Source organism: Bolinopsis microptera, chromosome 11 (assembly GCF_026151205.1).
Source record: "Bolinopsis microptera isolate Bmic1 chromosome 11, MBARI_Bmic_1.0, whole genome shotgun sequence".
In the NCBI taxonomy this organism is placed as follows: Eukaryota; Metazoa; Ctenophora; class Tentaculata; order Lobata; family Bolinopsidae; genus Bolinopsis; species Bolinopsis microptera.
Genome location: NC_087082.1, coordinates 5,263,193 through 5,289,225, shown reverse-complemented (window position 1 = coordinate 5,289,225; position 26,033 = coordinate 5,263,193). Strand labels below are relative to the sequence as shown.

General features: G+C 39.5%; 4 protein-coding genes across 4 annotated transcripts in view; 3 read left to right on the top strand and 1 right to left on the bottom strand.

The window, feature by feature from the left end:
- LOC134823071 (uncharacterized) overlaps window positions 1-11,320 on the top strand; it is a 28,722-nt gene extending 17,402 nt beyond the window's left edge. Inside the window, exons 18-26 of the mRNA XM_063834421.1 lie at window positions 2,615-2,735; window positions 3,060-3,208; window positions 3,380-3,477; window positions 3,582-3,722; window positions 4,068-4,209; window positions 5,936-6,074; window positions 10,040-10,132; window positions 10,308-10,405; window positions 10,555-11,320. Of these exons, the coding sequence (XP_063690491.1) occupies window positions 2,615-2,735; window positions 3,060-3,208; window positions 3,380-3,477; window positions 3,582-3,722; window positions 4,068-4,209; window positions 5,936-6,074; window positions 10,040-10,132; window positions 10,308-10,405; window positions 10,555-11,050 (1,477 nt within the window). The 3' untranslated portion in view covers window positions 11,051-11,320. The remainder of the gene's footprint in view (window positions 1-2,614; window positions 2,736-3,059; window positions 3,209-3,379; window positions 3,478-3,581; window positions 3,723-4,067; window positions 4,210-5,935; window positions 6,075-10,039; window positions 10,133-10,307; window positions 10,406-10,554) is intronic.
- Window positions 1-26,033, top strand: part of LOC134823540 (microtubule-associated protein RP/EB family member 3-like) — a 114,016-nt gene that overhangs the window by 11,851 nt on the left and 76,132 nt on the right. The window lies entirely within an intron of this gene.
- Window positions 12,190-14,447, top strand: LOC134823387 (serine/threonine-protein kinase pim-2-like). Its single transcript, XM_063834844.1, has one exon. The coding sequence runs from the start codon at window positions 12,720-12,722 to the stop codon at window positions 13,740-13,742; it is 1,023 nt and encodes a 340-aa protein (XP_063690914.1). The 5' UTR covers window positions 12,190-12,719; the 3' UTR covers window positions 13,743-14,447.
- Window positions 22,266-25,802, bottom strand: LOC134823534 (uncharacterized). The gene is made up of 2 exons (XM_063835034.1): window positions 24,755-25,802; window positions 22,266-24,519 (listed from the first exon to the last, which is right to left on the bottom strand). Exon 2 carries the CDS (start codon window positions 24,324-24,326, stop codon window positions 22,401-22,403), a length of 1,926 nt encoding a protein of 641 aa, XP_063691104.1. The 5' UTR covers window positions 24,327-24,519; window positions 24,755-25,802; the 3' UTR covers window positions 22,266-22,400.

Here is a 26,033-nt window from a genome sequence, read left to right as displayed (position 1 = left end):
TTAGTCAGTAGCAGGTTTAGTTAGTTAGTCAGTAGCATGTTTAGTTAGTTAGTCAGTAGCAGTTTAGTTAGTTAGTCAGTAGCAGGTTTAGGTTAGTTAGTCAGTAGCATGTTAGTTAGTTAGTCAGTAGCAGGTTTAGTTAGTTAGTCAGTAGCATGTTTAGTTAGTTAGTCAGTAGCATGGTTTAGTTAGTTAGTCAGTAGCAGGTTTAGTTAGTTAGTCAGTAGCAGGTTTAGTTAGTTAGTCAGTAGCAGGTTTAGTTAGTTAGTCAGTAGCAGGTTTAGTTAGTTAGTCAGTAGCATGTTTAGTTAGTTAGTCAGTAGCATGTTTAGTTAGTTAGTCAGTAGCATGTTTAGTTAGTTAGTCAGTAGCATGTTTAGTTAGTTAGTCAGTAGCAGGTTTAGTTAGTTAGTCAGTAGCAGGTTTAGTTAGTTAGTCAGTAGCAGGTTTAGTTAGTTAGTCAGTAGCAGGTTTAGTTAGTTAGTCAGTAGCATGTTTAGTTAGTTAGTCAGTAGCAGGTTTAGTTAGTTAGTCAGTAGCAGGTTTAGTTAGTTAGTCAGTAGCATGTTTAGTTAGTTAGTCAGTAGCAGTTTAGTTAGTTAGTCAGTAGCATGTTTAGTTAGTTAGTCAGTAGCAGGTTTAGTTAGTTAGTCAGTAGCAGGTTTAGTTAGTTAGTCAGTAGCAGGTTAGTTAGTTAGTCAGTAGCATGTTTAGTTAGTTAGTCAGTAGTATTATTAGTTAGTTAGTCAGTAGCAGGTTTAGTTAGTTAGTCAGTAGCAGGTTTAGTTAGTTAGTCAGTAGCAGGTTTAGTTAGTTAGTCAGTAGCAGGTTTAGTTAGTTAGTCAGTAGCAGGTTTAGTTAGTTAGTCAGTAGCAGGTTTAGTTAGTTAGTCAGTAGCAGGTTTAGTTAGTTAGTCAGTAGCATGTTTAGTTAGTTAGTCAGTAGCATGTTTAGTTAGTTAGTCAGTAGCATGTTTAGTTAGTTAGTCAGTAGCATGTTTAGTTAGTTAGTCAGTAGCATGTTTAGTTAGTTAGTCAGTAGCATGTTTAGTTAGTTAGTCAGTAGCAGGTTTAGTTAGTTAGTCAGTAGCAGGTTTAGTTAGTTAGTCAGTAGCAGGTTTAGTTAGTTAGTCAGTAGCAGGTTTAGTTAGTTAGTCAGTAGCAGGTTTAGTTAGTTAGTCAGTAGCAGGTTTAGTTAGTTAGTCAGTAGCAGGTTTAGTTAGTTAGTCAGTAGCAGGTTTAGTTAGTTAGTCAGTAGCATGTTTAGTTAGTTAGTCAGTAGCAGGTTTAGTTAGTTAGTCAGTAGCATGTTTAGTTAGTTAGTCAGTAGCATGTTTAGTTAGTTAGTCAGTAGCATGTTTAGTTAGTTAGTCAGTAGCATGTTTAGTTAGTTAGTCAGTAGCAGGTTTAGTTAGTTAGTCAGTAGCATGTTTAGTTAGTTAGTCAGTAGCAGGTTTAGTTAGTTAGTCAGTAGCATGTTTAGTTAGTTAGTCAGTAGCATGTTTAGTTAGTTAGTCAGTAGCAGGTTTAGTTAGTTAGTCAGTAGCAGGTTTAGTTAGTTAGTCAGTAGCATGTTTAGTTAGTTAGTCAGTAGCAGGTTTAGTTAGTTAGTCAGTAGCATGTTTAGTTAGTTAGTCAGTAGCAGGTTTAGTTAGTTAGTCAGTAGCATGTTTAGTTAGTTAGTCAGTAGCATGTTTAGTTAGTTAGTCAGTAGCATGTTTAGTTAGTTAGTCAGTAGCATGTTTAGTTAGTTAGTCAGTAGCATGTTTAGTTAGTTAGTCAGTAGCATGTTTAGTTAGTTAGTCAGTAGCATGTTTAGTTAGTTAGTCAGTAGCATGTTTAGTTAGTTAGTCAGTAGCAGGTTTAGTTAGTTAGTCAGTAGCAGGTTTAGTTAGTTAGTCAGTAGCATGTTTAGTTAGTTAGTCAGTAGCAGGTTTAGTTAGTTAGTCAGTAGCAGGTTTAGTTAGTTAGTCAGTAGCAGGTTTAGTTAGTTAGTCAGTAGCAGGTTTAGTTAGTTAGTCAGTAGCAGGTTTAGTTAGTTAGTCAGTAGCATGTTTAGTTAGTTAGTCAGTAGCAGGTTTAGTTAGTTAGTCAGTAGCATGTTTAGTTAGTTAGTCAGTAGCAGGTTTAGTTAGTTAGTCAGTAGCAGGTTTAGTTAGTTAGTCAGTAGCATGTTTAGTTAGTTAGTCAGTAGCATGTTTAGTTAGTTAGTCAGTAGCATGTTTAGTTAGTTAGTCAGTAGCATGTTTAGTTAGTTAGTCAGTAGCATGTTTAGTTAGTTAGTCAGTAGCAGGTTTAGTTAGTTAGTCAGTAGCAGGTTTAGTTAGTTAGTCAGTAGCATGTTTAGTTAGTTAGTCAGTAGCATGTTTAGTTAGTTAGTCAGTAGCATGTTTAGTTAGTTAGTCAGTAGTATTATTAGTTAGTTAGTCAGTACTCAGGATATCTTCAAGATAACAGTAGCTTTGCTTTGTAGTGCTTGTTACAGTCGTCTCGGTTGATTCCAAGTTAATACAAACAGTTCCTCTACTAAGTATGTTACTAAAGTACTAACATGTTTACATTAATAAATTTATAAATTTATAAATAAATTCGATCACTTACTTTATCTTCTTCAGATTTGGTCATTTCCGACACGGGCCACCTCAACATTTTGATAAAAACAGTAAACCTGCCACTCCAAATAATTCAAAACAAGAAACCAAGATATTCGAGTTCTCCAAAACGGTGGACGCTGGAGTAAGTTATAACTTTAAAAGTTTTTTTTTACTTAAAAAGTTTTAAAAGCTAAAATATGGATTTAACGGAAATCAATTCAAGCAACTAAATAACGTTCAACGTCTTAAACTATATTAGTTAGTTAGTTAGTTAGTTAGTTAGTTAGTTAGTTAGTTAGTTAGTTAGTTAGTTAGTTAGTTAGTTAGTTAGTTAGTTAGTTAGTTAGTTAGTTAGTTAGTTAGTTAGTTAGTTAGTTAGTTAGTTAGTTAGTTAGTTAGTTAGTTAGTTAGTTAGTTAGTTAGTTAGTTAGTTAGTTAGTTAGTTGTCACCTCCTGCTGTCTCCAGGTGAGTGATGGTTCCAGCACGTGGAGCACAGCTGCTGATAAGAGAAGAAACACTCCCATTACAACGGGGGGTATACAGATAGGGTACGCTAGTAACCCTTCGATCGGGGAGAGCAACACTCGGGACATCATCAACACTCACAGTGAAGGGTTAGTATTTAGCACGTCCCACTTACCATCTCTAAAATTTGTTTCTAGTAAACAGTCAAACCAATAATTAGACTAATAAAATGTTTTCATATTTATGATCTGATTGTAAAGAAAATTATCAGAGTAGTTATAATAATATATGATTATAAATAATGTTACCCTTCTACCCAGGTACCGAGCATATGGGTTTGGTAGAGTAAAGAGAACCAAGTTTGGAAGGGGATATGTGGTCAGCGAGGATAGGGGAGATTCTGTCTGCAGTTACGGAGGTACCATACTGTTCACTACCACTACCATACTTAACTAGGGGGTTCAGTGTTCACTACTTACTATGACAAACTCCTCCCACTGCTTCTAACCCACAACCTCCCAGGAATCACAGTGCCAGTAGGTAGCCGAGTGTTCATCTCCAGCTGTAAGCTGTGTAAGTGTGTACAGCCCATCTCTCCTCATCATGGTCCTAGACTCGTGTGTTACTGGAGAAAACAGTGTGTTAGAACCGCTCCTGTGCCAGGTTAGTTAGTTAGTTTCGTCTAATAACTCGCCATAACTTCCTTTAACCAAATAACCCCATCTCTGTCATGGAGTGGAGTGGAGTAGAGTTCTCTAGTACAATAACCCTCCCCTCTGCAGGATGTCTCGTGAGTGGTGTGGTTTTACCCCCCTCCCCCCCCCCCCCCCCCCCCCCCCCCCCCCAATACAATAACCCTCTCTGCACAGGATGTCACGTGAATGGTGTGGTTGTACCCCCCTCCCCCCCCCCATACAATAACCCTCCCCTCTGCAGGATGTCACGTAAATGGTGTGGTTGTACCCCCCCCCCCCCCCCCCCCCAATACAATAACCCTCCCCTCTACAGGATGTCACGTGAGTGGTGTGGTTGTACCCCGGAACCAGCAGTACAGCGTGGGAAGGTGCACTGCTTGTAGTTGTCATTACGGTTTCAACGGCTTTCAGGCCTCCTGCTCGCGTGATCACCAGTGTGACGCCTCTCAATCCAGGTTAACACAGAATACTACTACAGTATTGTGAAGTTTTCAGTTATTATCACACAAAATACTACATTACTATGAAGTTTTCAGTTATTATCACACAGAATACTACAGAACTGTGAAGTTTTCAGTTATTATCACACAGAATACTACAGTACTGTGAAGTTTTCAGTTATTATCACACAGAATACTACAGTATTGTGAAGTTTTCAGTTGTTATGACACAGAATACTACAGTACTATGAAGTTTTCAGTTATTATCACATAGAATACTACAGTACTGTGAAGTTTTCAGTTGTTATGACACAGAATACTACAGTACTATGAAGTTTTCAGTTATTATCACATAGAATACTACAGTACTGTGAAGTTTTCAGTTATTATCACACAGAATACTACAGTACTATGATGTTTTCAGTTATTATCACACAGAATACTACAGTATTGTGAAGTTTTCAGTTGTTATGACACAGAATACTACAGTACTGTGATGTTTTCAGTTATTATCACACAGAATACTACAGTATTGTGAAGTTTTCAGTTGTTATGACACAGAATACTACAGTACTGTGAAGTTTTCAATTATTATGACACAGAATACTACAGTATTATGAAGTTTTCAATTATTATCAGTCCAGAACTAAATTATCCGTTGCTTAAAACAGTAAGCATATAGTACAATAGTTCATAACCCCATTATTATACTGTTGTAGTACCATGATAGGTACCATCTTACTATCGTACTGACCATTCTTAGTTCAGATTGTTGAAATCACCTGGAAAATGATCTTTTGTTGTAGTAAAGGTCAAAGTGCGTGTTCGGAATTATTTCTTAATCTTCTGTTAGACGATTTACATAATAAAAATGATATGTGCCACTATAATATAGTGACGTGGGTGTAGGTTGCCACCAACTGCACAAGTGCGTTTTGTCATGCTTTTTACTACTTTATAGTAAGCAGTAAGTTGCCCCGCTTGCCAATAACAGCTTGTAAAAACCAGTAAGCTTGCTCAATAAAACTCGTGCCCTATTATCATGTGACCACTGCACAAAATCACGTGCTGCGCGGCGCACTAAATATCACGTGCACCTCTTGTAGAGTCACGTGCTGCGCGGCGCATTCAATATCACGTGCAACTCTTGTAAAGTCACGTGGTATTGCTTGTCAAGTGTTAACGACTCCCTCAATGCTTAACGAACTCCCATTCGCTACAATAACGGTCTGATATTATTAATTTACTATTAAGTACTCATTATCTGTCTACCTGTTTAATGTCACTATTAATTAGTACACTAATTGAGTGATTACCTTTATGTAGTGACAATACAATTACCATTAAACATGAGGTCTGTTGTACTCTTATTGGTGACATTGTCTCAAGATTAGAGGAGAATGTGTGTGATATTCAGTTAATAAGCTCTATTAAAGCCTGATTAGTGGCGTCACATTCAATTGCCTTGTTTAGGGTACAAGAAATTTGAGAATTTGTTTAAATTAAAAACATAATTAGTGTTTTACGAGGACAAATAGCAATAAATATTAACTTAGTAAATGACAAAAAACAAAAAAGACCCAAAACTGTAAAAATAATTAGTCTTGTAGACTTGTAGAGAAAATAACTGAATAACAAAAAGAAACAAAAACCAGTGAATAAGTAAGGAGTTGCCGTGTTTATAACGGCCATTATAACAGTATAAGCTAATCCCAATGTATAAACAAATAACACCTTTCAGACGAGTGTCCAGGTTCCAGGTCCCTACGGAGCTACCAGTAGAGGAGTACGAGGACCCAAAGTTTAAGTCTGGGTGTAGACTAAATGATGGGAATGTGGTAATGGAGGGGGACAGTCTCCTCGACAAGGGGAACTGCAGGGTAATTCCATCTTCTTACTTTTACAAGGGAACTGCTGGGTAATTCCATCTTCTTACTTTTACAAGGGAACTGCAGGGTAATTCCATCTTCTTACTTTTACAAGGGGAACTGAAGGGTAATTCCATCTTCTTACTTTTACAAGGGGAACTGCACGGTAATTCCATCTTCTTACTTTTACAAGGGGAACTGCAGGGTAATTCCATCTTCTTACTTTTACAAGGGGAACTGCAGGGCAATACCATCTTCTTACTTTTACAAGGGGAACTGCAGGGTAATTCCATCTTCTTACTTTTACAAGGGGAACTGCAGGGTAATACCATCTTCTTACTTTTACAAGGGGAACTGCAGGGTAATTCCATCTTCTTACTTTTACAAGGGGAACTGAAGGGTAATTCCATCTTCTTACTTTTACAAGGGGAACTGCAGGGTAATTCCATCTTCTTACTTTTACTAGGGGAACTGCAGGGTAATTCCATCTTCTTACTTTTACAAGGGGAACTGCAGGGTAATACCATCTTCTTACTTTTACAAGGGGAACTGCAGGGTAATTCCATCTTCTTACTTTTACAAGGGGAACTGCAGGGTAATTCCATCTTCTTACTTTTACAAGGGGAACTGCAGGGTAATTCCATCTTCTTACTTTTACAAGGGGAACTGCAGGGTAATACCATCTTCTTACTTTTACAAGGGGAACTGCAGGGTAATTCCATCTTCTTACTTTTACAAGGGAACTGCAGGGTAATTCCATCTTCTTACTTTTACAAGGGGAACTGCAGGGTAATACCATCTTCTTACTTTTACAAGGGGAACTGCAGGGTAATTCCATCTTCTTACTTTTACAAGGGGAACTGCAGGGTAATACCATCTTCTTACTTTTACAAGGGGAACTGCAGGGTAATACCATCTTCTTACTTTCACAAGGGGAACTGCAGGGTAATTCCATCTTCTTACTTTTACAAGGGGAACTGCAGGGTAATACCATCTTCTTACTTTTACAAGGGGAACTGCAGGGTAATACCATCTTCTTACTTTTACAAGGGGAACTGCAGGGTAATTCCATCTTCTTACTTTTACAAGGGGAACTGCAGGGTAATACCATCTTCTTACTTTTACAAGGGGAACTGCAGGGTAATTCCATCTTCTTACTTTTACAAGGGGAACTGCAGGGTAATTCCATCTTCTTACTTTTACAAGGGGAACTGCAGGGTAATACCATCTTCTTACTTTTACAAGGGGAACTGCAGGGTAATTCCATCTTCTTACTTTTACAAGGGGAACTGCAGGGTAATTCCATCTTCTTACTTTTACAAGGGGAACTGCAGGGTAATTCCATCTTCTTACTTTTACAAGGGGAACTGCAGGGTAATTCCATCTTCTTACTTTTACAAGGGGAACTGCAGGGTAATACCATCTTCTTACTTTTACAAGGGGAACTGCAGGGTAATTCCATCTTCTTACTTTTACAAGGGGAACTGCAGGGTAATTCCATCTTCTTACTTTTACAAGGGGAACTGCAGGGTAATACCATCTTCTTACTTTTACAAGGGGAACTGCAGGGTAATTCCATCTTCTTACTTTTACAAGGGGAACTGCAGGGTAATTCCATCTTCTTACTTTTACAAGGGGAACTGCAGGGTAATTCCATCTTCTTACTTTTACAAGGGGAACTGCAGGGTAATTCCATCTTCTTACTTTTACAAGGGGAACTGCAGGGTAATTCCATCTTCTTACTTTTACAAGGGGAACTGCAGGGTAATACCATCTTCTTACTTTTACAAGGGGAACTGCAGGGTAATTCCATCTTCTTACTTTTACAAGGGGAACTGCAGGGTAATTCCATCTTCTTACTTTTACAAGGGGAACTGCAGGGTAATTCCATCTTCTTACTTTTACAAGGGGAACTGCAGGGTAATTCCATCTTCTTACTTTTACAAGGGGAACTGCAGGGTAATTCCATCTTCTTACTTTTACAAGGGGAACTGCAGGGTAATTCCATCTTCTTACTTTTACAAGGGGAACTGCAGGGTAATTCCATCTTCTTACTTTTACAAGGGGAACTGCAGGGTAATTCCATCTTCTTACTTTTACAAGGGGAACTGCAGGGTAATTCCATCTTCTTACTTTTACAAGGGGAACTGCAGGGTAATTCCATCTTCTTTCTTTTACAAGGGGAACTGCAGGGTAATTCCATCTTCTTTCTTTTACAAGGGGAACTGCAGGGTAATTCCATCTTCTTACTTTTACAAGGGAACTGCAGGGTAATACCATCTTCTTACTTTCACAAGGGGAACTGCAGGGTAATACCATCTTCTTACTTTCACAAGGGGAAATGCAGGGTAATTCCATCTTCTTACTTTTACAAGGGGAACTGCAGGGTAATTCCATCTTCTTACTTTTACAAGGGGAACTGCAGGGTAATTCCATCTTCTTACTTTTACAAGGGGAACTGCAGGGTAATTCCATCTTCTTACTTTTACAAGGGGAACTGCAGGGTAATTCCATCTTCTTACTTTCACAAGGGGAACTGCAGGGTAATTCCATCTTCTTACTTTTACAAGGGGAACTGCAGGGTAATTCCATCTTCTTACTTTTACAAGGGGAACTGCAGGGTAATTCCATCTTCTTACTTTTACAAGGAGAACTGCAGGGTAATTCCATCTTCTTTCTTTTACAAGGGAACTGCAGGGTAATTCCATCTTCTTACTTTTACAAGGGGAACTGCAGGGTGATACCATCTTCTTACTTTTACAAGGGGAACTGCAGGGTAATTCCATCTTCTTACTTTTACAAGGGGAACTGCAGGGTAATACCATCTTCTTACTTTTACAAGGAGAACTGCAGGGTAATTCCATCTTCTTACTTTTACAAAGGGAACTGCAGGGTAATACCATCTTCTTACTTTTACAAGGGGAACTGCAGGGTAATTCCATCTTCTTACTTTTACAAGGGGAACTGCAGGGTAATTCCATCTTCTTACTTTTACAAGGGGAACTGCAGGGTAATTCCATCTTCTTACTTTTACAAGGAGAACTGCAGGGTAATTCCATCTTCTTACTTTTACAAAGGGAACTGCAGCTGGTAATACCATCTTCTTACTTTTACAAGGGGAACTGCAGGGTAATTCCATCTTCTTACTTTTACAAGGGGAACTACAGGGTAATTCTCATTTAAATACTTCTGATCTGGGACACTTCCCTCCATCCCTATAATCTGGGTATTACTTTTCGTCTTATTAGTTTCGCTTGCCGACAAATCAAGTGGAAACGTAGCTGGTATTTGTAAATAATAAGAGGAAATAAAGTACCTGGGTACCTAAAATACTAAAAAGTTGAACTACAACGAAGAGTAGCCCCAGTTTCCCCTTCTGTATCAGCAGTACAATTCCAGAGAATGCACTTTGTAATGTGAATCCAAAGGATGCACTTTGTAATGTGAAATGAGAATACCATATTTTAGTTGCAGCAGTAGTAACAGTATATTATAGTAGTTAAACCACTAGTTGGACAATCAGTAGATGTGCGAGCCAAAGTGATTTAGTTTCCTAAAAAACAGGAGTATACAATTTCACGTGTTATTTACAACATGCCACGTGTTATTTACAAATATCACGTGACATGTACCTACGTCCTACTCACTGTGGGTATTGTACCAGTATGTAAACCAGCGACTGAGGGAAACAGATCTTCCTGATATAAAGGGTGCGACGAGTGTAACCATGACAACCGAGTGTTACAAGTGTACAGAAAATCTACACTTCATTTCAGAATGTTTGTTTTCATTAGGTCGACAACACCCATAATGACATGATACTTTGAGTCACGTGGGTTGCTATGGAGACACACATTAGGAGGAAACGTTATAAACCACTGAGATGCGGTAAAGAAAAAATTCTTAAAAATTCGGTGACTAAAAGTATGGGTAACAATTCGTGTTGTAATAGTTGAAACACAAGGAAATATTTTCAGACATGTCGATGTAGCAGACAGAGACTAAGTTGTGAGAAGAGGTCGTGTGGTAGTGTTAAACATGCTGCAGGCTGCTTTCTCGGTGATCATCAGGTTTAGTGCAGCTTTCTTTTATTTCTCACTGCTATCAAAAATTAATTCGTCTAAAAAGTCTAACTGAAATATCGCTGATGAATATCGAAATAGTCCAAATTTAACCGTTATTATTAAATTCAAATTAAATTCCTCGTCATTACTAGTCCAATAAGTTAATTAATAATAACCTCAGATCAAACAAGGCAGTCACATAGGCCGAGGCTGTAAGAGGTGTACTTGTAATGGTTTCGGAGTGTTCGTCTGCAAGTTCGATTACAACTGTGTGACAAGGTTACTTAAAACCCACACCACACCAGATGTGGTGTGGTAACATGGTGTTACCACACGTAATTTTAATATTAGAATTACGTTAACTTGGACTAGTTACCAAAAGAAAGATACTGCTCCCTTGTTCTTTAATCTCCCTAACAATGTTTCAGACACACCCGTCCCTCTCTGAACTGTTTCACCGGAGAACACAAAGTACCACACGGTACCACGGCTAATATCGGCTGCAAGACCTGCTCTTGTCGAAGAGGACAGCTTACTTGTCATCATAGAACAGCCTGTTCTGGTGGACATGCATCAAACCCACCACAAAACCCGCCGCAAAACCCGCCGCAAAACCTGCCCCAAAACCTGCCGCAAAACCCGCCGCTAAACCTGCCCCAAAACCAGCCCCAGAACCAGCCCCAAAACCTGCCGCAAAACTTGCCCCAAAACCAGCCCCAAAACCTGCCGCAAAACCCGCCCCAAAACCAGCCCCAAAACCTGCCGCAAAACCCGCCCCAAAACCAGCCCCAAAACCTGCCCCTAAACCTGCTAAAGAGCCCTCAAAGCCCCACGAAAAGGATGAAGAAGAAAAGAGAGAAGGAGAAGGAGAAGGAGAAGAAGAGAAAGGAGGAGAGGGGGAAGAATAAAGAGAAAGGGAGGTAGAAAGAGAGGAATAGATAAATTCTAAAGGTCGTCCAAACATCAGCCGAGCGCATATATTTCGTATCAGTCTCTGGAATGTTACGTGATTAAAGCTAGAAACTGTCAAACAGAAATTGCTGAATTTTCATTAGAGAAACGTTGTATACTGTCCTAAAAATTAAGTTTTAACTTTTACCGATTGATCGTGTAAAGATTTGACTATTGCAATATTTTCTAAGATGCAACTTTTAATCATTGAATGGGAATTTTCTATGATCTTTGATATCTCTGAGATTTTCCGTTTTATTTTGTCGCTAATCTAAGTTCATTTTAAACTTAAATCCAGTTACCAAACAGCTAATGAAGACTCGATTTTAAGAAATATTTCGAAATCGTACAAACTGCACCAGCTGCTCAGTTTAGGTAAAATCAGTATAGAATTGCACTGTATAGCTGATTAAATTACAAAACCTACGATCTCTGCAAGGGTAGACTCTGATAATATCTCCGTTTGAAGATATTATCTCCGTTTGATCCTGGTTGTAACGGGGGATACAGTTAAAATGTCACATTATCTGATCAGCTCAGTAACATGAACCTTGTTTTCTAGTTTCTGATAATAAATGAGCAGGTAAAATACACCACTCTGGATCTAGTCTCAAAGCCTGTAACTTTAACCAGATAATAACTTGACGAGTAAAACTCGGAAGCTGATTTCTTGACAGCACCCAAAATATTATTGGGGCTATTTTTACTGCTATGATCTTATACCCAGGATGTTAAGCAATGTTACAGTAATCAGATCTCAACAGCTAACCGTTCACAATTTATTGAATTCCAAGACGAACAATCGAATTATTTCGTAAAAATCATTTGTGAGCACCGTGAGATCATTGATTACGGCAAGGGAATTTCCATGCCTTGAAAACCCCCTATGTCCTTTATAGTCTGTTGTGTACCGAGTAAATGTTCTAAGTTCATTGTAAAAACTCGTCGAGATAATTGGAGTACAGATAATAGGACACAATTGAAAGAGCGTCTCAGTTTACCAGCTCAGCAGTGCGCGGTCACGTGACCGGTCACGTGGGCGCCCACGTGGGATGTCACGTGAGGGCCCGCAATGTTTGCGTGTCTTGAGATAGCTGATCCATGTTAAACAACGTATACTAGTCACACTTTTCAGAGTAGACCGCGTAACTCCATTAATTTGTGTGCTGTGCCGGGGTGTATTGTATTTCATATAGCCACATGTGGTGCGGGCTGCTCTGCTCAGTACACGTCTGATAGAAGGTTCTTGTGTTACCCCTCATTCTCATCTTTACTGTGCACTTCTCCTCTCTTTTCTCTTCGTTGTAGTGATTGAACTCTGGATCAGACTGTTGGAGACACAGGACCTGACTGGAGATACACCGCTAATCACCCTCTCTCCTCGCTGCAGCTCACTGTTTATCTAAACACTCTACCTTTCTGTTGTTGTTGTTGACGTGGTGCAATCTCTCAGACTAACAGTCCAATCAAACCTCGTTACACGTGTCACGTGACCCGCTAACGGACCACGTGTCTCCATAGCAACCCACGTGACTCCATAGCAGCCCACGTGACTCACTATTAACTACATAGCTGGTCCTGTGATAGCACTCCTCAGTTCCCTGATTGTCCCGTGCTCTCGACTAGTTCTTTGATTGTCGCTATGTTTGCTGTTTTGCTGGACTTGCTTCTGCGCCCCTTCACTAAAACTCACACCATCTTGAAGGACATTGGTAGTGGTAGTTTTGGTACCGTGCTGCTCACCCGAAACAAGCTCGACAACAAGCTGTACGTGGCTAAGTTTATAAAGAGGAGCAAGATAAAGGAACTGGTACCAGACAGTACTGCTGGAGATGAAGTGCCTCTTGAGATCTACCTTCTCTCTCGGCTCAGCCACCCTAAGATAGCGACCTGTGTAGGCTGTTATAAGCTTCCTCAGCACTGGGTCCTTACTATGAACTATCTGGAAAACTTTGTAGATCTGAAGACTTTTATTAAACTCCACAGCAGACTGAGCGAGTCCATGTCCCGGACTATTCTGATGCAAACGTACGATGCTTTAGTTTACTGTTTATCAGTTGGAGTGGATCACAGGGATGTTAAACACCAGAACATTCTAGTGCACCAATCCAGCCTCCAGATAAAACTAATAGACTTTGGTCTGTCGTCAGTGTGCGACAGTAAGACAGTGTATACCTCAGTACAAGGAACTGAGCTGTTCCTGCCCCCTGAAGCGGTGGTGCAGCGTCACTACACCCCTCTAGAGGCTACGTCCTGGGCTCTGGGATGTCTCCTCTACTGCATGGTGTGCGGCCGGGCCCCCTTCTCTTCTAAACGAGATGTAGTGTTCAGTGAGCCCCTCCTCCCTCCCTTCCTCTCCCCCTTCTGCTCCGATCTCATCACGCAGTCCCTCAACAAAGTCCGTCATCTCCGCATCAGATTCGAGAACATTCGCTGGCACACGTGGCTAAACATGGACAGATACAGGAACTTCCTGGAGACCACGTGTTTGAGCCCCTTTTCAGGGACTACCAAAACTGGTTTAGTTTATGAAGGAGCACATGGTGGTTCTAGCGGGGTTAGCTCACTCTCTCACCTTGTTTCCAGTTATAGTGCTAATAATAACGTTTTATACCCGAGCGGGAATAGTGAACAGTGGCGGAAGGTTTTACCAGTTACTTCATGACACATTAGGGCGCTGAAAATTTAATTATTTCTCGTTCCCCGATTATAATTGATATATAATTATATAATTATATAATTGCTATATAATTGAATGTTTGAATGTCGGTGTGTGCAATTGTAATTACAGATATGAAAAAGTCCTGTAAATTATCTGAAGGCTATTATTGAATTGTAATTCGATGCGAATGAAAATGAGATTAAGCGAGCTCGGCAGCGACAGGTTTAGACTTGAATAATGCTGGAAATCATATCTAATGATGAGATCATTGCTGTACATATCAAACAAAGTTTATCCGTCCATTAGGTACTCAATATCTCCATGGATCGTAAGTTAATCCTGCATCATTAGATTACTGAAAATTGGACCAATCTTCTTGTCAATACTTGACAGTAAGATTACCTTGTATGGGCAACACGTCACAGTTCTACCCCTCTAATGCCTGCTCATGACTGTTTTTTTTTACTTTTTCCTCCTAAACTTGTATCACTTTTTGAGATCATTTGACGATACTATTTTACTCACGCTTGCCTTGACTCATGATATGTGATTTAAACACTGTAAGTTTTGCATTAAGAAATTTGCAACTTTGAGCTACAATGACTTGTAATACATTAAATGTAATATGTCAGATGTGTACATGTAATTTCTTAATTTGTACTGTGTACAAACTGTGTCAAACAACGAAGAGGATATTATTGTAAACAAGTTTTGTTTCTTCTTTTGTCATTCTAATAATCATGAATTTGAAAATTAAAAGAGAGGTGCTATCATGAGTATGACAGTTAAGAATCGACTGTAGAGTGATTTCTAGCACGCTCGAGAAACAACCTTAATAGCGAGTTCCTTGTATCACGTCGTGACCCCCATTGTCGTTTCACTAAGTGGCTAGTAATAGTAATAGTATCGTGGCTACAATGTAATACAGCTGCGCAATCGTGCGCGGTAGGTCTACCACATACAACGTATGACAAAGCATATATAACAAGCGTGCTACTGCTAAATCACTTTACACTCGATATTCGAGATCATTCTAAAAAGATCTGAGATCAAATTTTAATTAGAGAGTTCTTCTTTTGATTGGTCGGCGTCGACAGTAAGCCTTCCTTACGGTGGCTTTCACAACGCGTCCCCATTCTCCAACTCCTGCTGCCGGAGAGAGAGACTCCCAAATTATATACCATAAATATACATATTAAACATAGATATCTACAACAGACTCCGAGAGTCTTAAAGTTCTGTTACCACCGCCCCTGGTGCAACCCCGCCAGGTTAACGACGGAGAGACAGGGACTTCCACGGGAGGTCTTGGCCTGCTACGTGCAATTTGTAGAGTATGCAATGTTCCTGTAACTTCACTGTAGACCGCTCCTCTATCATTGTTTTGAGTGTTCGATCCAAAACCAAATCCTGGGGTACACGATGCGTGGTAGCCTGTGAACGTGTAAAATCCTGGGGTTACACGAGACATGGTAGCCTGTGAGCGTGTAGACCGCTCCTCCATCGTTGTTTTGAGTGTCCGATCCAAAACCAAATCCTAGTGCCTAGGGTACACGAGACGTGGAAGCCTGTGAGCGTGTTAGAGTCTGTTAAGTGTTAGAGTCCTAGGGTTACACGAGACGTGGTAGCCTGTGAGCGTGTTGAATCCTAGGGTTACACGAGATGTGGTAGCCCTATCATTGTTTTGAGTGTCCGATCCAAAACCAAATCCTAGGGTACACGAGACGTGGAAGCCTGTGAGCGTGTTAGAGTCTGTTAAGTGTTAGAGTCCTAGGGTTACACGAGACGTGGTAGCCTGTGACTGTGAGCGTGTTGAATCCTAGGGTTACACGAGATATGGTAGCCTGTGAGCGTGTTAAATCCTGGGGTTACACGAAACGTCGTAGCCTGTGAACGTGTCAAATCCTGGGGTTACACGAGACGTGGTAGTCTGTGAGCGTGTTAAATCCTGGGGTTACACGAAACGTCGTAGCCTGTGAACGTGTCAAATCCTGGGGTTACACGAGACATGGTAGCCTGTGAGCGTGCAGACCGCTCTTCTATCGTTGTTTTGAGTGTCCGATCCAAGACCAAATCCTAGGGTACACGAGACGTGGAAGCTTGTTATGTGAGCGTGTTAGAGTCTGTTAAGTGTTAGAGTCCCAGGGTTACACAAGACTTGGTAGCCTGTGAGCGTGTAGACCGCTTCTCTATCGTTATTTTGAGTGTCCGATCCAAAACCAAATCCTGGGGTTACACGTCATGTGTGAGCCTGTGAGCGTGTTATTTTCCTGCGGAAGGTGTTATTTGCCTGTGGGAAAAGCGGGTATGCTGCGGTTCTTAGGTTAGTAATAGTAGAGGCTATTAGAGCCTTTCCTTTGTTGTAGAGATGGATAGTCCCTTCCTTTGCATAGGTTAGAAACATCCATGCACCTCCCATTCGAGCCACCCACCCCACACCGCGTGGAGGTTCGGTGAGGTTTTTCGTGGGGCTAATTAGAGAGTCAACCTAGAGAACGGGTTAGAAAGTCACTGGTCAAGTGACAGTTGAGTGTAAAGTGATTAATCATCATCCAAAGCATAAAGTAAAAACTCTAAATTGTAGTTTAACTGTTAACGGAGAAATGCAGCTACTTTTAAATTTAGCTTTAGTTCCTTAAAGTCATATAATAAGTTTGGACTGCATTTTGGAAATACTACTGGTAGAGTCTATGACTAAAAACCCTATGGCTAGACCCTTGCTCTAACCAGAGCCCTCTCGCTTGCAGTTTTGTATTTTTTTTTTACTTTTATTTTGCGACTTTAATTTTTCAAATTTCTGTCTTCTGGTTGGCTGAATTAATATTATGTTACGTGTCAAGCGTGCAATCAGTAAACTTAAGCGCGAGCGAACGTTGTCCATTGTTAATAGACTAACCTGGTGCGCGCTACTTCGAAGAAATTTAGATGAGTAACATCCGTCAATTGAATTTGCTATAGCTGTGAAGACGCGATCACCTTCAGTATGCAGTAACTATAACTTGTTCATTGTTAATATGAACTAACCCGGCGCGGGCGCAATTAGATTTTGATCGTTCTATGTACATTTTTAAATGCTGATTTCGATTTTAATGGTAACAGGTAAGTATATAAAAATTAAAGTGCACAAATTTGTAATTCAAATCTTTATATTGTCTTCACGATTACTTTTAAAACCAAAACTAACTCTAACAGTAACACTAAAGCATAAAACAAAAACGTATAAGCATTATGTTCATGCACATGGCACAGACCGGTCAAAATTTAATCGCACCCAATCCGGCCACAGGAGGAGCAAAGTGCAAAGAAACTGCCCATGCCACAAATTGCTACAAACTGCTACAAACTGCCAGTCCACAACTGCCATAAACTGCTAATAACTGCTGCAAACAGCGCGCGAATGCGTGGGCGCGATTGCAGCAGTTTGTGGCAGTTTTTGGCAGTTTTTGGCAGTTCGTAGCAGTTTTTAGCAGTTTGTAGCAGTTTGTAGCAGTTTGTAGCAGTTTGTAGCAGTTTGTGGCAGTTTCTTTGCACTTTGCTCCTCCTGTGCGGCGCGGCGCGCGCTACTTCCAACTTCGAAACCCATATCTGATACCGTCACTAAACCATAAACCAAAATGGGTATTTACTGATCGTCTAAATTTCTTCGAAGTAGCGCGAGACAAGTGCTTCGAAGTAGCGCGCGCCGGATTAATCCATTAACAATTAATATAGATGAGGTATTTTAGCGCTAATTTTTGCCAGAACAAAATTTTAACCGCGACCGCCGTTTTATTTGTTCTTAACGGGTGATATTCGTAAAATATTCGTTTCGAGACCGTTGAAGAGTCCAACTCGGCGCGCGTCTTGGTAGGTTATAAACTTACAAATTTGTTCTGTTTAATTAATTAAAAGACTTTTGCGTTAATTATTGGCATGATTTTAGTTCAGGAATTCAAAATATAACAAAATGATTACAAACGGTTTAATTGTTAATGAATTTCATCAAATGAAGCGACTTTTACAACTCCAAAAGTGAAAAGCCGCGAGTTAAATATTAACGGGTGATACTCGTAAAATATCTGTTCCATATACAGGACCGTCGACGAGTCCAACTCGGCACGCGTCCTGGTAGGTTGTAAACCTACAACTGTAAAGCAGCTCACATTGCCAATCGAAGATCGTTGCTCTGTTAATTCGCAGAGCAAAGATCTGGAAGGGTTGACATCGTCAATCAGTAGTATACTACTGGTAATATAACTAATATGAATATTTGAATTTACTGTATTGATTATGAGTGTTATATAGAATCTTTGTTACAATATTTTTTAACTTACTCTGATCTGTTGAAAACGATTAAAACTTATGGCAAATCTTAAAGGTGATAGTTTTGCGAGAGTAAAGGCCAATTCAAAACAAAAATACTATACGTCTCATCTATCCTTACACTTGTCATACGTTGTATGACCCGCCGCCCCTGTATCCCCCTGTATCGTCACCATAGTGAAACGACCGTGGGGGTCGCAACGTGATACAACCTTACACAAGGCCATCCAAATTTTGTTTGCTGATACAAATATTTTTTAGTTTACTTCTTGTTGTACCTTAGGATGTCAAAAAGCTTGGGGGCAATTCCCAACCTGCCAAACTCACTTTTTATACCCTGTCAAACTCACTACTTGTAGATGACCTCAATGCTTCAATGGATGTAATGGATATTTTCAAGCTATCAGTAAGAAAATTCTTAAAGAAAAATATGTCAAACAGTATATATATATAGTTCAAGGGGGCTATATTTATGAGTCGCATTTGAACTTGATTTCTCTTGGTAGATTTTTTTCTATGGAGAATTTCTCTTTAGACTCTTAACTTGCGAACAAATTGAAGCAGCAAACTTTAGGCTAGAAACTTTATTGAATTGAAATAATCATTCCACGTAACAACGTCTTCTTCAGTTCTGTAATAAAATTGTTAAACATGTGTAAAAATTAACGACGGAAAGAAATTTAAAATAACATTAAAACAAAAACAGAGAAATAAAATTTACGAAATATGACCCAAAAAATGTAATTGCAAAAAATGTCAAAACAACAAAAAATACGACAAGAAGAAATGTAAGCTAATACAACTAAATACTGTACTTGATTGAAATAAATTTTCGTGCACATACAGAATGAATGGTTAATAATTTGATATTATATATGTAGACCAAGGTCTGTGCACGGGATGCTTCCTGGAAGAATCCAGTTCTTTTAGCGGGGCACCCTACCTAAAGCCAAATTGAGATATAATAATCATATTCCTAGAGAAATAATCAGAAATCGAATACCAATCAAATAATATGATATATAGGAGTAGTAACCATATTTACTATGCAAAATGCCCCAACCACATAGTGTAAATTTATATAGAATTCAAATTCCATATCATCATTAAACCTCAATAGTCAATATAATAGCCCAAGCAAAATTAAATAACTTCTTATATACCTTACTGTCATACTACAAATTAATTAAACATTTGAAATCTGTTAACCAGAGAATAAATTTCTAAACCTAATTTAATGCAAGTGAGATAATTTAGATGCAATAATGAATGCCTAATGTGAGTATCATCTGTCAATGTCCTTGTAAAAAAGTCTGTAAAAGAGATATGAGTAACTAATATAGAAGAAAAAACAGGAAGCTTCGTCTGTTGAAAAATAAATAAAATATCTAGAATATAAATTAGAATATAAAATAACATTCAGTCAATGTGTCGTCAATAAACTGTACAATTATCAAATGTTAAAACTGGGTGATACAGTCACCAAAAATAAATACTTAGTATAATAAATAAATAAATTAAATGTGGTCTATAAAACTACCACTAGGTATAATAGGTCAATAAATTAAAAGTGGTCTATAAAACTACCACTGTGCGAACCCTTTCTCCAGTTAAAACATGTCAGTCATGTGCAAAATCAATCAAAACGGTAAGGTGGTAAAAAAGGGAAAATCCTTTCGATACATCAATTATATATGCCTCAGATTTAAAAGAATTAGAAGATACTTAGTTATCGTCGACTATGATTGCAGTGTAAAATTTGTCATATGAATTGTCGACGGTATAATTAGGGTCTGTTGTTATAGATGAGAGTAACTGTTTCTTATACGAATCACTAAAGCTTTTAACATCGGGCAGATTTCGTAGATCTGTTGGAACATTATTCCAACATTTTGCCCCCAAGTATTGTACTACTCATGATACTAAACTAATTAGTAAACGTAAAACTGGTTGTTCAGAATTCACAGTTCATGTGTAAAAACTAATGATAAAATCAGCACTTAAGCAACGATAACTCGGTTGTCATGGTTACTATCCAAGATAGTCCTATCAATACATTATTTACTAGTTAAACATTGACTAAATATTTGTACAAATAACTCAACTCAGAACGATCATTCATTTCAGGACTTAATCTCAATATATACATCGCTTCTACAATCTTTCTACGAACAGTTTTACTCTGTAAATCAAGTAACTAGAAAGATAAAACTGGGGTTCGGTTAGGATGTAGAGATGCGTAGTGCTGTCCAACCCCATTCTCTGGATGTGCTCTAGGATTCCTAGCAGCCTGTCTGTGCTCCATCAGACGAGCATGGAGGCTTCTCTCAGTTTCCCCACAGTATCTCTTACCACATAACTCGCAAGTAACTAAGTAAATAGCTCCTTTTGTTGAGCATGTTGTTCCTGTGAGTCTAGGGCAGATCTCACAATTGTTAGGGTTACCAAGGTCACAAGTCTTCTTATCCAGTGGACGAGAGCGGCAGAAGATGTCCTGTAACTTCTTACCAGGTGTAAAAATAACTCTGATGGGGAGTTTGTTAGATTTGATGTAGTTGCGAATCTTATTACAAACTGTTCCAGAGATGAATGGTAAGGTGAGTGGGACAGAGTCAGGTGTGGTTTGACGTCTTCTCCTAGTCCTCCTGTTCCTTGCGTTATGACTCAGAGGTTGGTGTCCATTTTTCTTTAAGAGATCATCGATGATCTTAACTGAATGATCGAGTTCCTGGGGTCCTGAGGAAGCAATGGTGGCATTACGGTAGAAGTTCTTCTTACACTCCTCCTTCACTGAGTCCGGGTGGTGTGACTTCTGGTGTAATGTTATCCCCTTATTCTGGGTTTTCCTGTAGAATCTGTGGTACACTTTTCCTTCCTCATCGATCCGGATTTCCGTACTCAGGAACGGGACAAAATCCGCAGGGGTAGACGGGAACTCGATCTCCCACTTGATTCTGTTATCGGGATCCTGGTCGGCTATGCGTTGTAACATATCCAGTGCTTCTTCTCTGGATTTGGCTAAGGAACCAGCATCATCTACATACCGTTTGTATAAGAACCGAACAGGGTTACTGATGTAATAACTGTCTCAATATATACTATTACGCTCGAATTTCCACATTCTAATAATCGCTACAGGAGGGGATGGTCTACAACCCATGAATAAACCTAAAAGTTGTTTATAAAGTCTCCCATTAAATGTAAAATAAGAATTCGTCAAAACTACTGTAAAGATACCTCTAATTTCTGATAAACTTTAACCATACGTACTTAACTTACTCCAATGTTCTTCTGCAAATTCAATAACTGTCTCAATACACTCATTGATATTCAAATTCGTATACAAAGCTGATACATCCGCTGTAAAGAACTTGTGACCTTGGTAACCCTAACAATTGTGAGATCTGCCCTAGACTCACAGGAACAACATGCTCAACAAAAGGAGCTATTTACTTAGTTACTTGCGAGTTATGTGGTAAGAGATACTGTGGGGAAACTGAGAGAAGCCTCCATGCTCGTCTGATGGAGCACAGACAGGCTGCTAGGAATCCTAGAGCACATCCAGAGAATGGGGTTGGACAGCACTACGCATCTCTACATCCTAACCGAACCCCAGTTTTATCTTTTAAGTTACTTGATTTACAGAGTAAAACTGTTCGTAGAAAGATTGTAGAAGCGATGTATATATTGAGATTAAGTCCTGAAATGAATGATCGTTCTGAGTTGAGTTATTTGTACAAATATTTAGTCAATGTTTAACTAGTAAATAATGTATTGATAGGACTATCTTGGATAGTAACCATGACAACCGAGTTATCGTTGCTTAAGTGCTGATTTTATCATTAGTTTTTACACATGAACTGTGAATTCTGAACAACCAGTTTTACGTTTACTAATTAGTTTAGTATCATGAGTAGTACAGTATTTAGTTGTATTAGCTTACATTTCTTCTTGTCGTATTTTTTGTTGTTTTGACATTTTTTGCAATTACATTTTTTGGGTCATATTTCGTAAATTTTATTTCTCTGTTTTTGTTTTAATGTTATTTTAAATTTCTTTCCGTCGTTAATTTTTACACATGTTTAACAATTTTATTACAGAACTGAAGAAGACGTTGTTACGTGGAATGATTATTTCAATTCAATAAAGTTTCTAGCCTAAAGTTTGCTGCTTCAATTTGTTCGCAAGTTAAGAGTCTAAAGAGAAATTCTCCAAGAGAAATCAAGTATATATATACATTCAATTAAATCAAGTGATGCAATTGGCAGAGCACAATCAAATTTTAAGTGTTGCAATTGGCAGAGCACAATTCATTGCTACTAATAATTTTTTCAAAAACATTTTAACAAAACACATGATCTACTCCATTATAGGGGCAGGGATGGGGTTGTATGAAACTTCTGATAGCTGAATCTCACGTTTGGTGTCCACCTTCTTTCCTCGGTACCCTCGTAGAGCAATAAGAGTTGTTCTCAACATTGCAAATCTTATCCTAGTTCTCACGTGTCTTACTACATCGCAGTACCTTTCCTTCCTTTTTCTTGCAATGAGGTCTGCTACTCTGTTGACGAACTGCTTACACTCTTTAGACATTCCTCCAGATGTGAGGAATACAGCCGGGGTGAAGGTAGCCTTCTCCACATTCAACACTCTCTCCAAGTACTCGTCCTTCTTCTCTTTCTCGTTCTCTTCGTATACTTCTTGAAGAGTTTTTGTCCTGTTTGATAAGCAATTGGGGTGTGAAACCCTTATGTCAAGAAAGGTCTTATCAAATGGAGTCCAAACTCCTCTAGCAGATACATCAAGCCGAGCTTGGTCACCTGTTATAGTCTTGGGGTTGAGGCAGTCACCCTCATTCACCTTCTGTAGCTGGGGTTCAACTTTTACATCATGACATACCTCACGAAGTAGATTTGCCATTGTGTCTCTGATGTTGTTGTGGGTCATTATCACGTAGCCCCCTAGCTTACAGGTGAGAAGGTGGTCAAGATCACTTGTTTTCCCACATCCACAGGTGATGGGAGTGTTTGGTATCCACCAACTGTAGCGTAAGCAGACACTGTCTCGAAACTCCTCTTTGTTCAGAGTGTAGCCATACTGCTGAAGTGGCAATGTGTTAAGCCAACTGGACGCTCCCTTTTCTCTTGCTGTTAGTAGTGCTCTCTTAGAGGAGGTGCCACATCTTTCAGCTATAGCGTTAAACTTGGCTTGGAGCTCGGAATTCTTCAAATTTTTTATCATTTCTTTCCCTGATTTGGTGAGGTTACTGGATGCAGTGTAAACTTCCTGTTGGTCCACTATTGCCTTTGTAAGCTCGGTGGTGAGTAGCTTGGAAGCTGTGTACTCAGACTGGCATTCCTCGTGGGGTTTACCAATGCCCAATCCTCCCAATCTTATTGGTAGACTTAACACGTCCCTCTCTAAGTCTGAAATCTCCCTGCCCAGCATCTTTGGCAGAAGCTTTTGTCTTATTTCATGTTCTAGCGGCTCCATGGCTTCAGAGATATGAGGAACAGTCCTTTGAACAAACTTCCATCGGTGTTGTATGCCAGAGATGTAGGCTGAATAGGCTGCTTGAGGCTCAGATTCTGCAATATCAGCTAGCATCTTGATGTCTTCGCACCACCCTTGGACCTTATCGGCAATGTACTGATCTTTGACACCTGTATTGCCAAGTACTGCACCAAGATGCCTTGTGCCTGATGTTATTTGCATATTGAACTCTCCAAACAATGCCTTGGCCTGGTCGATCATCTGAGGGTCCTTCACTACTAGAATGCTTTTAGATGGGTTAGGAAAATAACCATACTTAGGTCCAACTTGGAGCAACTCCTTCCACCACTTATACACTGCCTCCAATTTCCCTCCAGCAGCACTATCATCGGCAAACCACACCTGTTTGATGATGTTTCTCAGGCGGTCGATAAGTGGCTTGGTGCTAAGAGCATATCCACCAGTGGCAATATTGTCTCCTTGAGTGAAACCTTCGCAGCTCTTGATGATCACTCCCTTGCTGTTTGCCACATAAAGGTCTGTTGGTTCTCTGTAGGTGTTCTCAAAATATTTAGCAAGTGGTGGGCAAACATACTGCATGTTGTTGGTAGCAGCAGTCCTATTGAGAGCGTTGAATGCGTTGGAAGCATCCACTAACAAAATGGCTTCCGTGTCCTCATCATCGTGCACCTCTGCCATAGCATGTATTGCTGCCTCGATCCCCCCTTCATGGCCTGCACATGTTTGAAGTGGTCCAGCATTCTTCTGAACATCTTTTTTTAATACCATCATCACACACTTCCCAATAATCCGTCTCAGGATCTCACCAATACCAATTGGTCTTAGGCCTGGACATTTATCTAAGGGGACAAGCCTACCAGCTGTGAGCACTGCTATTGATTTGAAATCTACATCTTCAGTACATACACGCCTGGCTAATCTGGCAATTGCTTCAGCGACAAGCTCTTGGGATTTACTAAATGCACTACAACACAGGATGTGCTGCCAGCACTCTGAATCTACTAGTGTTGGTCCACCTGATCCTGATGTCAGCTTAGCAGCCTTTTTCACTAACATTGAATCGATGGCTTCAAAGATAACTTCTTCGACTGCCACTTTGTTACCTGTGATCAAAATTTCATCTGCTGCATTCATAGCAGAGGGATGCTTTTCCTTTAGCTGTCCAATAACCGTTTCATCAACATCCAACAGTCCACCACTTTGACGATTTATGAGACTGGTTGCTGCTGAGACTTTGCCATGGATCATGAGCTGTGCAAACTTGGTAGCAAGGGATCTCTCCTGGGCTTTACGTGTTTCTTCAAGTCGTTTCTGAATCTCACACCCTTCACTGATTATAGCGTTCAAGTCCCCAACTTTCCATAACTTGAGCCTTTTATCAAGATAGATGTTGTGATCCTTTGCACGAGAGTTTTTAGATGGTTTTTGCAGCATCATAGGAATGAAGATAAATAGTAATCTCAACGCTATACTCTCCCATTCTGTCTTGTCATTAAACAGGTTGAGTAATCTGCTTACTTCAAAAATGAAGGCGTTGCCCACTTTGCCCCGTGGCACTAGGAACATGTTCTTGGTCCATTTCATAATTTCACTGTAGGCTAAATCAGCAGCATTGGATATCTCACTTAAAGAAGCATAATTACCCCATTTAACTACTTTAACTAGCTTAGCCGGTTTCTTCTCTAGGGCCTTACAATTCTTACATACCCACATTACTTCTGAGTGTTGCCCAAGTTTTTCAAAAGTTTTTTTGTGCATACAACACTTAGTATGATACCATTTTTCACAGGGACCATCACACTTAACGCATTCGAAGCCGGTGACATCATGAGAGCATTTACCACATGGATACACAACAGAAGGGGCATCAGGGTTGCTTCCATTTCTGATTGGAGCCTCAACTGGGCTATGATTGTTAGAAGTTCCTACTTCAACAGAATGATATGTTTCTACTACTTTTACTGAGTCTACTACTTGGGATTGAGATTTATTTGACAAGGGTTTTTCTAATCTGACTTGACGTTTAATTGACAAAGGATTTTCTGATCTGACTTGAGTTTTAATTGATAAGGGTTTTTCTGGTCTGATGTGATGTCGAAGTCCGTACCTTGAAGAAGATGTGAATGGTTTCTTGTCATTAGGAATTGAGGAAGACATATTAGGAATTAGAAAGCCAAATTAGGTGACATTTTAGGTGACATGAGTTCATTGGACATACCTCAAATTATTTGTTATATAGTAGTGTTGAAAGTATTAAAAGTAAGCAAATAGGAAAAGATACATGCTGTCTGTTGATTCGGTTGTAAGGAATGGTTTTGCCTGTACAGAAAACCCAAACGCTTAATTAACAATTTGAGCTAAGTTGTTCCAGCTCATTCAATTCATAGAATATTCTGAATAATTTCAAGAGTTTACCCCTGGTATATATGGTCATTGGATGACTGATATTATGTGTATATTGTTTGAATACTTTTGATA

Bases quoted from the DNA above. Each gene is read 5' to 3' on its own strand.
- LOC134823534 (XM_063835034.1), bottom strand. From the start codon at position 24,326: ATGATGGTATTAAAAAAAGATGTTCAGAAGAATGCTGGACCACTTCAA.
- LOC134823387 (XM_063834844.1), top strand. From the start codon at position 12,720: ATGTTTGCTGTTTTGCTGGACTTGCTTCTGCGCCCCTTCACTAAAACT.